This window comes from Scatophagus argus, chromosome 11 (assembly GCF_020382885.2).
Source record: "Scatophagus argus isolate fScaArg1 chromosome 11, fScaArg1.pri, whole genome shotgun sequence".
Lineage (NCBI taxonomy): Eukaryota > Metazoa > Chordata > Actinopteri > Scatophagidae > Scatophagus > Scatophagus argus.
Window position 1 is genome coordinate 278460 of NC_058503.1, and position 16467 is coordinate 294926.

At 44.4% G+C, this 16467-nt stretch overlaps 1 protein-coding gene across 9 annotated transcripts in view; it reads right to left on the reverse strand.

The window, feature by feature from the left end:
• Positions 1 to 16467, reverse strand: part of lrch1 (leucine-rich repeats and calponin homology (CH) domain containing 1) — a 195448-nt gene that overhangs the window by 151553 nt on the left and 27428 nt on the right. For all 9 annotated transcript variants that reach the window (XM_046403189.1, XM_046403186.1, XM_046403190.1 and 6 more), the window contains exon 2: positions 10024 to 10168. In XM_046403189.1, the coding sequence (XP_046259145.1) occupies positions 10024 to 10168 (145 nt within the window). The remainder of the gene's footprint in view (positions 1 to 10023; positions 10169 to 16467) is intronic.

Here is a 16467-nt window from a genome sequence, read left to right on the forward strand (position 1 = left end):
AGCCTGTATCGCGCATTTCCCCTGCAACAGTAATAGGTCTGATGATAAGCAAAGTGCACTTTTAATATCTGCCAGTTCTTTTTAGAGTTTTATTTGCTGTTCTAATTGTTTTTTTCCTTTTCGAGGCTGAATAGGCTATAACTAAACCCCTAATGTATGCTTTAGCAGTTTTCCACAGTAAGCATGAGTTGCTAGTAGATTGTGAATTAACAGACAAGAATATCTTAAATTTACTTTTCAGATGAATGAATTTGTCATCTTTCAGGAGACGCATGTCGAATCTCCAGCATTTACTTTTTGCAGATTCTATGTCAAGAGACAATTCAAGGAGCTGAATTACATGATCACTAACCACAATATTGCCTGTTGAGCAGGAAGATACAAGTTGCATCACAGACTGGGATACGAAAAAATAATCAATTCTTGTGTGGCACTTGTGAGGAGGAGAGTAAAAGGTCAAGTCTCTATCAGACAGATGCAATATTCGCCATATATCAACCAAGTTGATTTCCCCACAAGTCAACAAGAGGGCTCTAGCCTAGTTTGACAGAGGAGTGGGGGATTTTGTGGGGGATGTCTATCAAGTCGAGGATTAAGTAAACAATTAAAGTCACCTCCCACTAAGGCCAATGGTGATGATACTTCTGCAAATTCTGAAAATGCTTTAGTTAATAAATCTGGAGAATAGTTAGGTGGGAAACAAAGATTCATAATAGTAATTTCTGTCATGCCTTGGTTTTTGGTTATGCTTTGTTTTTGATTTTTGAGTCCATGTGTCATGTTCCATGTGTGTCTTGTGCTTCCATGTATTATGTTCAAGGTTTTTGTCATGTCCTGTTTTATTTTGAAAGTGTCTCTTCCCCTGTGTGCCCTCTTTTCATGTAGCTTTGCTTTGGTTTTCCTGATTGCTTTCTCCCTCCTGATGTGTGTCACCTGTGTCTCGTTGTGATATCTATTTAGTCCTTGTCTTCCCAGTCACCTTTGTCAGAGCGTCTGCGTTTTCTCCATGTCTGGGTTGGGGGGGCTGGGGTGGGGAAGGTGAACATGTCAGTATGGACCCATTGTCTTTCAAAGCTGCAGTAATGGTCGTTCAGCTAATTCGCTAGGCGCATGTTGTTTATGGAGTAGGGGGCCTTGGGACGGTAGTTGGGTTATCTGTCTGAGAACTGGTGTTGAAGTTTCTCAGAGTACCGTTGTTTAGCATTTCTCACCGCCTTGCTAAAGCTGTATTTTGACTCCTTGTACCTCTCTTTGTCCCCACTCCCCACTAAACGCCTCCTCCTTGAGCCTCCTTGAGCCTCCTTGGCCACTTGAGTTCAGCAGTGAACCGAGGTTCGTCATTGCTGTAACACACCCTGGTGCGTGATGGGATACAGGTCACCATCCTGAACACATCCCAGTCAGTACAGTCCAAACATGCCTGCAATACCTCAATGGCTCCACTGCTCCATTGTTTAAATGTCCTCACTACAGGTTTGCACCATTTCAGCTTCTGCCTGTAGGTGGGAATCAGGTGAACCACAGTGTGGTCCAAGTGGCCCAGTGCAGCCCGAGAGACAGCATTACAGGTGTTATGGACTGCTGTGTAGCAGTGATCCAGCGTGTTCCCCTCCCTGGTCGGGCACTCAATAAAATGTTGGTACTTTGGGAGATCGTGGCTGAGATTTCCTTTGTTAACTAGGGAGACCGGTTTGGTCTGCTCCACATTTAATATCTGGTCAGCGAGCGCTCGCTCGGCTTCCAGCACGTTGGTCTGAGGCGGAATGTAAACACCGACCAGAATGAATGAAGCGAACTCACAGGGAGAGTAGAAGGGTTTACAGTTAATAATATAAATTTTCAAGTCCCAGGAGCAGTGCTGCAGAATCACTGTCACATCTCTACACAGTTAACATAAAAACAGATTCCTCCACCTTTACTCTTGCCGGAGAGTTCTGTGTCGCGGTCCGCTCTGTGGAGTTGGAACCCGGCCAGCTCCATCGCAGGGTCGGGTGTCGATCCACACAGCCATGTCTCCGTGAAGCACAAGATTGAAGAAGAGGAAACATCTGTTTTTCTGCACCAGTAGCTGAAGTTCATCTATTTTGTTGAGCAGTGAGCGCAAGTTGGAGAGGAATATGCCAGGGAGCGGAGTACGGTGTCCACAGCGGCGGAGCTGTACGAGCGCAGCGGTCCATTGACCTCGCTACCGACGCCTCACTGCCTTAGTGACTATCAGGGCTCCTTTGATTAGAAAGTTCAAAATATCTGCTGATGTGGCAAGAAACTCAGGAGACAAATCTGGTGGGTCTACACTCACCTGGACAAGCCGGCAAGCACTGTGAGAATCACGTTCTTCGATTTCTCGAGTGCGTTTGACACCATCAGGCCGGCTCTGCTGGCTGAGAAGCTGACAGCGATGCAGGTGGATGCCCCACTGGTGTCCTGGATCGCAGGCTATCTGACGGGCAGACCGCAGTACGTACGCCTGAAGTGCTGCCTGTCAGATGAAGTGATCAGCAACACCGGGGCTCCACAGGGGACTGTCCTCTTCACGATCTACACCACAGACTTTACGCACTGCACAGAGTCCTGCCATCTTCAGAAATTTTCTGATGACTCTGTATTACTGGGGGGGATGAGAGAGAGTACAGGACGGTAGTGGACAACTTTGTCACATGGAGCGGGAAAAACCACCTACAGCTCAATGTGACAAAGACCAAGGAACTGGTGGTGGACCTGAGGAGGACTAAGGCTCCAGTGACCCCTATCAACATCAAAGGGGACACTGTGGAGGTGGTGGAGGAGTACAAATACCTGGGGGTGTACTTAGACCACAAACTGGACTGGTGCAAGAACGTGGACATGGTCTACAGAAAGGGCCAGAGCCGCCTCTACTTTCTGAGGCGGCTGAGGTCCTTCAACATCTGCAGGACGATGCTGAGGATGTTCTATGAGTCGGTGGTGTCCAGTGCCATCACTTATGCTGTTGCCTGCTGGGGCAGCTGCCTGAGGGTGAGGAACACAAACAGACTCAATAGAATCATCAAGAAGGCCAGCCATGTTGTGGGAGAGGAACTGGACTCTCTGACAGTGGTGTCTGAGAGGAGGATGTTGTCCAAAATAAGAACTATACTGGACTTTTTTACGGACCGTCACAGTGCTGAGTTTAACAGTTTGATGGCGACAGGCAGGAATGATTTCCTGTGTCACTCTGTGGTGCATCGTGGCAGTAAGAGTCTTTTGCTGAACGAGCTCCTGTAGCTGATCAGCACATTGTGGAGAGGGTGAGAGGGAAAGTCCAGTATAGTTCTTATTTTGGACAACATCCTCCTCTCAGACACCACTGTCACGATGCGCTTTTGTATTGACTTTCGACGAGTGAACGCACAGTCCCACTTTGATGCTTACCCTATGCCGAGGCTGGAAGACTTGATTGAGCGCCTGGGCAAGCATCATTTATAACCACCTTAGACTTGTGCAAGGGATATTGGCAAGTACCTCTGACTAAAGAAGCCAGGCCCTACACAGCCTTTCGTACCCCTCAGGGGCTGTTTCAGTTTCGGGTAATGCCCTTTGGTCTGCAGGGGGCACCAGCCACTTTTCAGAGACTGATGGACATTGTGTTGGCTGGTACAGACTCTTTTGCCGCAGCTTACCTTGATGACATTGTGGTGTACAGCGCAACCTGGGAGGACCACCTCTGTCATGTAGGTGAGGTGTTTCAGCGCATCCAGCAGGCGGGCTTGACCATCCACCCACAGAAGTGTGCCCTGGCGAAGGAGGAGGTGCGGTACCTTGGCCATGTTCTGGGCCGAGGGGTGATTCGGCCACAGAAAGAGAAGGTTCAGGCGGTACTGGACTGCCCGCGACCCCAGACCAAAAAGGATGTCCGGTCATTCCTGGGCCTAGTGGGGTGGTACCGTCGGTTTGTGCCGGATTTTGCACGGCGAGCGGCACCGTTGTCGGACTTCAAGGATTCAAGGATTCAAGGAGCTTTATTGTCATTTCACACACGTAAAACATGTGTTGGGACCATGTGCTGTCATGTGTTGGTGAGAACAATAGAGAGGCCTACATGTGACCCACAAAGCCTGACTTAGAGTGACTAACCGTTAGAAATCTATTTTATGGCGTACGCCTAGTCATAAATTCCTGAGCTCAAACTCCGAACGAGCACGGACATTGGCTGCGTGCCAGCCATCCCTAAAGAATCTACGGTGACGTCACTCAGGTAATAAAAGCTCAGTGCGAAACTCAGTCGTGGCTTTTTCCCGTGCATAAGGACAGTGGAGAGCTGTGAAGTTCTCTACAACTTAGTCGCCAAAAGGGAGCAACTCCTCGAACGTTTGAGCATCATCATCTTAAATCCTAGGTCACAGTCTCTCGCAGGCCGAGAAATCGACTGTAGTGTGTTTCGCTTCTTTTTCCTTTTTTTTCTCCTTTTCCTCCAACGTGTATCGCTACAACCAGCTGATTACACGCGAACGAGGACCACGCGCGCCAACTTTGTTAAAGCAAAACAAAGTTTGTAATTCACCGGTGATTTCTCCCCCGCATCCGCCGAGGGACCACTGTGCCGCATCATCTGAGACGCAGATCGTCAGCATCCGCCGAGGACAATGCTGCGACCGCTCAAGCGGACTGTTAAACTTCCAACTCCGAAGGATCGGAGCAACGAAGAGTGAGAGGCTTATGTCTGGACAGAGATAACGTAAAATAGATTTGTTTACACATGCTTTGTAACTTTGTAAGTGCTGCATTTAATTGTTTTTGGTTACCGATCACCCACTTCCGCCGGCTCAGCAAACCCACGTGTCACTAGTTAAAGGACCAATAGCTGAGCAGATAGACTCCGGTTTACTGACTCCGCTATTGTGTGGTGATAAACGGGTTTCCAGAGACGTGAAGTGGTTTATTTTCCTATTTGGGTGTATTCTTCGTTCTTCTATCTCTTTCCTTTCTTCCTTATACTAATCCTTCTGAACAGTGAGGCGAAAGCCCGACCACGTGGTCACGAACCGTAACCAAGGGGTACGTGGCTCCCAAAGGCTTTCGTCCCTGGTTCTTGTCTATGGTCACGCAAAATAGGCCACGTGAGCCATTACCACTCTGGCCCGAATAACATGCTTGACGTGTTGTTCTGTAGCCATTGTGAGTACTGTTAAATTACCAGTGTGTTATTCTGCTGATTTAATGTGTTGGTTAATTTGATGTTTCGTGTGCTATTTTAATTTGCTGTTTGTGGCTACTTATTCTTTGTGCTGGCTCCCCCTAGCGTAGTTATTCACCTCCCCTTTCCGTTATAATCTACTGCCATCTTGTGGCCGTAGTTTGTCACCACTTGGGTTATAGTCTGCTGCCATCTTGTGGTCGTAGTGTGCCACCAATTTAGAGTATAGTCTGCTGCCATCTCGTGGTCGTAGCCTACCTCCATTTTAGTGTTAGTCTGCTGCCATCTTGTGGCTGAAGTCTGTCGCCACTTTGATTTTAGCCGGCCGCCATTTTGTTTGTTTTTAGCCTTTAGCTTGTTAGCCACCCTTGAGCTAGCTTGCTAACCGCCATTTTGTTTGTTTTTAGCCTTTAGCTTGTTAGCCACCCTCGAGCTAGCTTGCTAACCGCCATTTTGTTTGTTTTTAGCCTTTAGCTTGTTAGCCACCCTCGAGCTAGCTTGCTAACCGCCATTTTGTTTGTTTTAGCCTTTAGCTTGTTAGCCACCCTCGAGCTAGCTTGCTCGCCGCCATTTTGTTTGTTTTTAGCCTTTAGCTTGTTAGCTGCCCTCTAGCTAACCTGCTAACCTCCATTTTGTTTGTTTTTAGCCATTAGCTCGTCAGTCTCTTCTTTGTTTATTGTCTACCGCCAGTGTTAACTCTCTCTCACTCTATATACACACCCACACCCACATACACACACTGTTATGAATGTCTTTTGCTGCTGTATCTGTATACCTATTAGTAGTTTAGTGTGCACTCAGAAACTTGAACTATAATAGCTTTGTTTTGAAGTGATACTTATCTTTGGATGCTTGTTACTTTAATAAATCTTGTTATAGTTTAACCTGTCGTGGACTGTGCTTATTGTGGGAAGTATTAATGACAACAGTTGGATCCGTGACAGCCAGTGCTCGAGTTTACCCTTCCAAACATTCAGAGACTGTTATTTCCCTTATTAATTTGGCTATTGGTCCCTGGTGACAGGGTGGTACCCCGATATTTATGTGTATTAAGCATACACTGATTTTACTTTAATGATTATTTCCCATAATCATTGACTCTTTGCCAATAACCAAATTGCTCCTACTAAGTCGCACAACACATGAGTGGAACGAAATTAGTTTCCCCGGTCCCAGTATAAGCCCAGTTTCGTAACAAATAAATATAAATATAAACAATGCTATATAATATAAAAACTAGTGGAATATAAGTGAAAAACAGTAGATGATATAAACAACAGTGTAAACAGTATAAACAGTAGTGCAAATGGCTGACAGGGTAGTGCAAAATGACCGTAGTGCAATGAACATGAGTAGTTTGAGTTCTGTGCAAATGCTGCATTGTGCAAAATGTTCCATGGGTGGTTGTTTGTGTGTTTGTTGGTGTGTGAGGTGTGAGGTTGGCAGCAGGGGCTACAGAGGACCTCCAGAGTTCAACAGTCTCACAGCTTCTGGGAAGAAGCTGTTCCTCAGTCTGGTGGTCCTGCTCTTGATGCTCCGCAGCCTCCTGCCTGAGGGGAGAGGGGCAAACAGTTTGTGTGAGGGGTGGGTGGGGTCCTTCATGATGCAGGAAGCCCTTTTCCTGCACCTGGAGGTGTAAATGTCTGTGGTGGTGGATAGGCTGTGTCCCACAGTCTTTTGTGCAGCTTTCACCACCCTCTGCAGAGCCTTTTTCTCTGCTGCAGAGCAGCTGCCGTGCCACACAGTGAGGCAGGAGCACAGGACGCTCTCCACCACACATCTGTAGAAGGATGTGAGGACCGAACTCCCCAGTCCGGCACGCCTCAGCCTCCTGAGGAAGTAGAGGCGCTGGTGTGCCTTCCTGCTGAGGCAGGAAGTGTTGTTGCTCCAGGTGAGGTCGTCCGTTATGTGGACGCCCAGGTACCTGAAACTGGAGACCACTTCCACCGCTGTCCCTTCGATGTACAGGGGAGGAAGGGGGAGATGTCTGCCCCTTCTGAAGTCCACGATCATCTCCTTGGTCTTTTTCACGTTGATGCAGAGGTTGTTCTCTCTGCACCAACCCTCCAGGCGTTCCACCTCCTACCTGTAGTCGGCCTCGTCGCTGTTGGCGATGCGTCCAACCACAGCTGTATCATCCGCAAACTTCACGATGAGGCAGCTCGGATGCTGCGCTGAGCAGTCGTGTGTTAGCAGGGTGAACAGGAGGGGGCTCAGCACACAGCCCTGGGGAGAGCCGGTGCTGAGGGTGATGGGGGAGGAGGAGATGTCATGGATCTTCACTGTTTGCGGCCTGTCCGTCAGGAAGTCCAGGACCCAATTGCAGAGGGTGGAGCTCAAACCGAGAGCACTGAGCTTGTGGATCAGTGTCTGCGGAATGATCGTATTAAAAGCAGATGTGAAATCCACGAAGAGAAGGCGGACATAGGAGTCTTTATTCTCTAGGTGGGTGAGAGTTGTGTGGACCACAGAAGATATGGCATCCTCTGTGGATCGGTTCTTTCTATATGCATATTGGTGTGGATCCACAGTGACGTCGATGCAGTCTTTGATACGGGCCATGACCAGTCTCTCAAAGCACTTCATGACTATCGGAGTGAGGGCTACTGGCCGATAGTCATTCAGGCTCGTCACTGTGGAGGTTTTGGGAATGGGGATGATTGTAGCGGTCTTCAGACAGGTGGGGACCGTCGCTTGTTGGAGAGAGGTGTTGAAGATGTCCGTCAGTACCTCTGTGAGCTGATGTGCACAGCCCTTCAGCGCCCGCCCCAGGATATTATCGGGACCTGCAGCTTTGTGTGGGTTTATCCTCTGGAGGGTCCTCCTCACTTCAGCTGAGGTCACGCTGAGGGGCTCTTCACCAGGTGGGGTGGTGAGTCTGGTGCTGAGGGGGGTGTCCGGGTCCTCAAAGCGGGCAAAGAAGTTGTTGAGAGCTTCAGGCAGAGAGGGGTCCCTGGGGCATTGTGCATCTTTGGTGTTATAGTCTGTGATGCACTTAATGCCCCTCCACATGCTCCGTGGATCGTTGGACGCAAAGTGTCCCTGGATCCTCTGGGCGTATGCGGTCTTGGCCCTCTTCACTCCTGCCGTCAGCTCTCTCCTTGCCGCCCTGAGTGCCATTCTATCACCTGACCTAAACGCAGCATCCCTGACTTGACCCGGAAGTCAGGATCCTCCAAGGTCCAGTGGGGGGAGAAGCAAGAGCAGGCGTTCCTGGACCTGAAAGAGGCGCTCTGCAAAGACCCAGTGCTCCAGAGTCCTGATTTTGGACAACACTTCACTGTCCAAAGGAGAAAGGAGAACACCGTGGCAGACTTCTTGTCTCGCCACCCAGTTGGCGAGACTTCAGAGGGGTAGGGAAATGTGAGAAGGTGAGCACCCTCCTTCTCACTGTCTCCCACGAGGGACGCGTTTTGAAAACGTGGCCTGCGAGGCAGCGTCGGAAAATTAAAATTAAAAAGACTTTTCGGACTTTGTGGCACATGTATACGCGGATGCGTGTGCGCACACACATACACACACTCGCACGCACACGGAGAAATGGACTCTGTCGTCAGTTTATATATGTTTTAAATGCTTGGTGACATGTTTGACGTGGCGTACGCCATGGACGCTTCGGCGCTGTAGAATCAGCCTGCTGCATTGCTCACTCACTACAACCACAACTCACCCATGTCAGTTTTCTCCCCGGTTTAGCATCCAGGCGTGTGGTGAGGTACCCACTACTCGTCCACCTCTTCATTTCAGTTTGTAAAGACTCTGGTTTGCCATACACTCACAGTCACCTGCACTCCCGGTCCAGCTCCACTGCTCCTCTGCGGAAGCGCGCGCCGCTGCAGGGGCGGACTTTATTGGGCACGGGGCAAGGGGGCACGTCCCATTGCACTCAGGGGGTTTTTATTTTCTTATGGTGTTGGCTATGTGGTGTTTGTGTAAAATTATTGTATGGTGTGTAAATATTTGGTGTGTGGATACATTGAATAATGCCTTATTTATTTTTTTGTATTTATTTATTATGATTAGCATATTGTATGGACCATTATGTCTGTTGGTAATCCCCTCCATAATGGTTTGGACCATTTGGGCTCAACAAGCAGCCCTATTTAAAGGAGCCTCATTTTGCTCTTGTTGTTGTTTGGGAGAACTACTATGTACTGCTGTGAGTGTTTGCTATTGGTGTTTTTGGTTCCTGCATTGTTCCTGTCTGTGAAAACCTTGTGTTCCGGGAGAATAAAAGGGCTTTTCCTGGCACCTGACGCTTTGCTGCCTCCTATTCCCAACCTCTTCTGCCTGAATCCGATCTTGCCGAGATCCCGTTATTCGGGGAGACCACTCTGGTCCCTCACAGGTAACACTTTGAAGTTTGAACCCACACTGACAGTAAAATACTGTGTATGTGAGGGTCAGCACCATGTAGAAGTGTGTGGTTTCTGAGTTAACTCACAGTCCACTGAACACGTTGCAGTTCAGTTTGTGCCATCTTTTGGGACAAACACACAACTATAACTTCAGGATGGACACCTCCTGTACATGTATATGTTGTTTGAGAACAAAAGCACTACAGTTAGTGTAACAGGAGCTCTTTGGAAATGAAAACATGCAGGTGATGCAGCATCACTAAGTGGAAATCTCAGTTTGCAATCAGCCTGAAGCATTACAGTTATACTACAACTCTTATTTTTTTCATGTCTTCAACAGACACCAGGCTAACAAAGTTTACAAAGTACAGTTTCAGAGCAGAGATACTGGACAGGCTGCACTCAAACAACAATACAACTGCATCATATCCAGAAGGTATATGAAGAATGCAGAAAGCCTTAGGCTCTCACATTGTAAGACAGCAGTGACACAAAGTCTGTAAATGTGTGTACCTGAGATTTAAGGAGGTGAGTGACTGCAGGCTGATGATGCTGTCTGGGACAGTTCTGATGCAGTTGTGATACAGGTTTAGTGTCTCTAAGGCAACAAGGTGGCAGACCTCTGAGGGGACATCAACCAGTCTGTTCTTTGACAGGTCTGCAAGGACAAAAAAAAGAATTCAGTCAAAGCTATAACAAGGAAAGATAAAGCTTTAGAAAAACACTTTTGTGAAGATAGAAGAGAAAGACATTCTATGGGTTCAAATCTTTAAAATATGATGTTCCAACTATCAAACAATCCACCAATTTACACTATATAGATAAAAGTATTGGGGCATATGACCATTACACTAACAGGGACATTAATGGCATCAAATATTAAATACATAGACAGGTTTCCAGCTATAATAGCTTCCACTCTTATGGGGAGGCTTTCCACAAGATTTTGGAGTGGTTCGTAGAGCAATATTGAGGTGAAGCACTGATGGTGGATGAAAAAGCCCACCTCACAATCTCTATTCCAGTTCATCCTAGAGGTGGTTGATGGGATTGAGGTCCAGGCTCTGTGGGGGCCAGTCAAGTTCCAACTCCAACACCAACTCATCACCCTAAGCATGTCTTTATGGACCTTGCTTTATGTACTGGGGTACAGTCATAATGGAATAAGGCACATTTTGTTTGCATCTGTTACTCTCCAGACTGGAATATTGCAATTCCCTGCAACAATAATCACTAAACAGTCTCCAGGAGATCCAGAAAGCTGTTGCACATGAACTTACAAGAACTAGTAAAAGATCATATTTCTTCCCATGTTGGCTTCTCAACACCAACTCCCTGTATAATCCAGATTAGAATTAAAAACCTTATTTTTACCTATAAAGCCCTTAATGGTCAGTCACCATCATATCTTGACTTATTTCCCAGTGACAGTCTATGCCTGAGTCACATCAGGTGTAAAAATCACATTTATTCCACTATGCACCTTGCCTTATATGTTTTGCACAATTAACCTGCACTTCAGAACTCATTTCTGGGTAGCAATCTGTTTACATATGCTTACACTGCAGCTTTTAGTCTCTTGCTTTATATATACAGTCAATCTGGTCAAACTTCTTTCTTTTTACTCTATTGTACTTTATGTAGCATATGTTAGTAGGGCTGGGTATCAATCAAAAATTTTCGATACCGGTACCGGTACCCATACCAATACGGGTTCCTGAACGATACTTTATTTGAAGGCAGTTTTTCCTCGCCACTGTCGCCAAGTGCTTGCTCAAGGGGGAATGTTGGGCTCTCTCTATTTTACAATTTAATTAAAGAGTTTGGTCTAGACCTGCTCAAATTGGAAAGTGTCATGAGATAACTTTTGTTGTGAAGATTAAGATTTTAAGATTAAAGTGACATATTTTGTCATTGGAGGGAACTCACTCCAACGAAATTTGTTCTCTGCATTTAACCCACCCAAGTGACGTGCACACACACACAGCAAACCCGGGGCAGTGGGCGACCGCGTGCAGCGCCCGGGAATTGGCGCTATATAAATAAACTGAATTGAATTGAAATTGAATTGATACCAATTTTATAATATCAATTCTAACAAAAAGAAAATTACATTACACATTACAGTACAAATCTGGAGTTTTATTTTTCCACTTTTTTTTGTTTTTTCTGTTTTCTTACAGAAAAAACAAACAACGAATAATTTCCAGTGCACAGTTGCAAAGGTGGAGATTTTGAATCAGGCCGCGTGGTACGGTGGCCGACTAGTACAAATGCGCTGCATATAGACAGGTGTTGCAAATACAGAAACGTGCTGCAAATAAGAAAACGCCGCATATCCAGTCATACAACGGTAGTGCTCCAACAAATTTGTTGTGTTGTCAGCCTTAGCAATGATGACTTTTTTTTGCATATATTGCATCGCGCACATTTGGAGCCACACTTTTGACCTCTGTGGCGTTTTTTTTTAACCAGTTCAACAACACACACACAACTACAGTTTCCAACACATACGCACGTGAACCCCGTCTGCATGCCGTGATCACACGCAATGTTACAGCCAATCGCTGGCAGCATGATCAGGTCTTGATCACGTGATTATCTGGGTACCGAAACTTGCCACGGAAAGACGAGGCATATTTCAATACTTGGTACTACTGAAGCATTTCGGTCGGTGCCATACAAGAACCAAAGTACCCAGCCCTATATGTTAGTTTATTTAGTATATGTTTAGTCTATTTTTCCTACTAACAGTTGGGCCTTGTTCGGTTGTTTGTTTGCTTATTTTTTGACAAACCTACACTGCTGTAATGGGCTACTGGATGCTTGAATTTCCCTCGGAATCAATAAAGCATCTATCTATCTATCTATCTATCTAATTCATAATACCCCATTATCTGAAAAGAACTTTAAACTCCTATGATGCAGGGTTAGCCCCTAGTTATGCTGCTACAGGCTTGGACTAATTGGACTAACAAATCTATGATTGATAATAGCACAAAACAGAGGACACTGACAGCACATGGACATTTTCCAATAACAGGTTATTAAGTTGTCATGATAAGTTGGTTTAATTATCCCCAAAATCATCCCCAGATGCCCCGATTACATGTGGTCTCCTGATTTAGTAAGTATGGATATGTTAGGTTGTAATTAGGGTGGCATTAATCAATACAGGCAATATAAGACAAGTACTTTAATTTACTTTTGTACTACTTGCACTCGAAAAATAAAACACTGTGCAGTGCAGGCACAGACTGGCTTTGAAATGTTTTGTTGCTAATTAGATACGAATAAAGAAAGCTTCAGAATAGTGAATGATGATACAACTTTTACTGCCTTTTTGTCTTTACTAGTTGACGTTATCCAAAAGCCTACAAAACATTTTTTTTGTAATTCATCATTCATCTCAATGGTTGCAGGCAGCTACCAGCAACTTTGAAGGTTTTCTGTTTTCTTGTCACTCAGTTGACAATGAGAACCAATCAACACACCCCAAATTTCAATACAACAACAACTTTGACCAGTACTTTAATTTCAAACTTTAAAATGCACATTAATTTCAGTCAGATTGAGCAAACTGTGGATATTCTGTTTCTTCACCTGGAGAAAAAAAATGGCACAGCGTTCTTCCGGTGGGCACCTCCCTATCTCAAGCATATGGCTAGAGTCTGGGTCTGGTCAAAGTTTCTGCATGCTGCATGCTTTCCTCACCACTGTTGCTAAGTGCTTGCTCATGGAGAATAGCGGGTCTATGTATAATAAAGACCATGGTCTAGACTTAATTGATTTGGAAAAGGGCATGAAATTTTGTTGTGATTTGGGACTACATTTGTGAACTGAATTGAGTGTAAACAAGTATTTTTGGTGTCTAAACCTGACCAAGTAGATTATGGTGTTAAACCATGATGTTTTCCTAAACTTAACCAAGCGGTTTTGTTCCCTAAACCTAAACTAAGTAGTTAAGGTGCCAAAACGTAGCCAAGCAGTTTGGTAGAAAAGTTTATTGGCTTTCTAACGGAAGGCTAGGGCTAACTTTTCCCATGATAACTAACTGATAGATCACAAGGCATAGGATCCAAAGACATGATTCAGGAAACAAGCTCCAGCAAAACCAACTTAATTCACTGGCAAAGGAAGGAGATATAAGGAATTGCTGAAACACAATATGGAACAATAATCAACTAGCACAAGGAAGAGACAGAGCAGGGTTTATATAAACTGGGGAACAAAATAGCAGAGAAACCAATTAAACAGGAGAAAACAATCAACTGGCAGGAAACAGAGAAAACAGAGACAGCAAGTGATTAGTGAAAGATGGATGCTACAGATGAAACATAAAAACAAAATCAGAATCAGAATCAGAATTCCTTTATTTATCTCAGAAGGGAAATTCTTTTTCGTACTTTTTCGGACATTTCACTTGCAGTTTTCTCGACCAAGAAAGAAAAGTGAAAGATATAAAAATAGGATAAATAAAAACAAGTATAAATCTAAAAATACAGGTATTTACATGTGTTAAAATTTTAAAAATACAGGTATTTACATGTGTGAAACAATATATACATTGTATATATAAAAGTAAGTTTAACAGTTTGATGACGACAGGCAGGAATGATTTCCTGTGTCACTCTGTGGTGCATCGTGGCAGTAAGAGTCTTTTGCTGAACGAGCTCCTGTAGCTGATCAGCACATTGTGGAGAGGGTGAGAGGGAAAGTCCAGTATAGTACTTATTTTGGACAACATCCTCCTCTCAGACACCACTGTCAGAGAGTCCAGTTCCTCTCCCACAACATGGCTGGCTAACGATTCTATTGAGTCTGTTAGTGTCCCTCACCCTCAAGCAGCTGCCCCAGCAGGCAACAGCACATGTGATGTCACTGGACACCACAGACTCATAGAACATCCTCAGCATCGTCCTGCAGATGTTGAAGGACCTCAGCCGCCTCAGAAAATAGAGGCGGCTCTGGCCCTTTCTGTAGACAGTGTCCACGTTCTTGCACCAGTCCAGTAAAATCCATGGTTAAGAGACATGAGATGTGTTACACATCTTTCCGATTAGATGACTTGTTTGACGTTTATTTAATGGGGTTTGACGCTTTTTACAGGCTATAACAGCAATCATGAATTATAGTGCTTGTTATATGATGCACTGCAACAAAATTATTCTTAAATATACTATTTCTGCACCAAATGCTCACCATAATACTCTTCTTTCAAGACAAGTTAATATCTCTCCTTCCCTGAGTTCTTTTTTTTTTTTTTAGAAGAATGGCAAATTTAAAGATATGAAGATCTGTTCACCCAGATCTACTGTGATGTGAGATTGTTTCATGACAGCATGTATACTGAAAGGACAAGTCTGTTAAATTAAAGGATGCGTGCAATTAACCCACTAGAAGTTTAAACGTTCCTACGCAAACTAGTCAACACCAAAAATACTAATTATTTTATAATTAGTTATAATAATTATCATTATTCCAATAATGTAGTGTATTTAAAACACCACAGTGGTTAAGTAAGCATAACTTACAATACCGATACAAACTTTCATTCATGGAACAGGTAAGCACAAATAGTTTTTTGAGTACTGCAAGAAGTGAATGCTTAATGTTTCTGGCTGTATGAAGATTTACATTTGATTTATCGACAATGGCTATGGATTCTTGCATGTAACACGTTGAAGAACACTGAACAACAAAAATTCCATTAAAGACAAGAAGTCAGGAGTCAGAAGTGAAGAGTCAGAAGTCAGACTTTTCACCAGACATTTCTAAGAGATGCTACAGCGAACATATAAGGTATTAAGTCTGTTAATCTTTAAGTGTCAAATTAGCAGCTATAGTACACATTTAAATTACACAGTGACATAATTTGCACTGAAATGTCATGCCTTTTTTAAAATTTATTTATAAAAAAACAAGCATCTGTTACTGACAATGTTGGTTAAGTGTTGCCCCCTAAGATGTCTAAGATGTCACCAAAGAATGTCACAATAAGTTTCAAATGGCTCTTATAATGCACATGATAATTTTGGACAGTGTTTAACTCTACAGATTAAACTGTGCTCAATTCTGACTGTTTCCTCCATGTTCTTTTAGTTTTAGGCTAGACGACTACTCTGAGATTAAATTTTAACCGTCAGGGAAATCAGTAGTAAGAAACATCCCTAATCCCCCCTACAGCAAGAAGACAACATGAGAACAGTTGGGTAATAAACTGTGTGACATCAAAAATTTGTACAAGGATTTGTTGTGCACAGGCAGGAGCAGATTTGGCTATTAGTTTAATAGTTATTACTATTAGTGATTATCACAGATAATCTTTGATGGTGATATAATTGTTGACAACTAATTTCAATTACATAATAATATGTGTTTGTGTGTGTGTGTGCATGCAAAAGAGAGAGGGAGAGAGCAAAGACGGTGGATGAGGTCACGTGAGTGACGTGTCTCACCGAGTTCAATATGGCAGCTCAACTGTGAAGGGTTTGAACCAAGAGAGTGGGGAAAATAAGGGGAACAATGTGATCTAACATGTGTCCAACAAAGAGATGGCGCAAACTGTTATGTTATGCTACGATGTGATCTCTACACTCAGATGGTCATGGATGTCTGAAGTGTGTGTAAGAGGGTTAGTAGAGAGGTAATGGAGAAGAAGAGGAAGCAGATAAAACAAGGAGGATCCTAACTATAACCGTGGCATTATAAACTGGCTTATTTTACCACACGGTAACAAGGCAGATGAACTGTCATTTGTCGGGCTTAATAACTTTCCTTCAACTGGTAAAATATCAGTTCAGGCTCAACAAGGAAGAAACTCGTGTAGATTGTAAAAAAAAGAACAAGCATTAACTTTAGCAAACAAAGGACACAGCGGTCTTATAATACCAAAAGGGACACAGCGGTCCAACAACGACAAAGCACAGTTAGCATTAACGAGTTAAGAACACGACC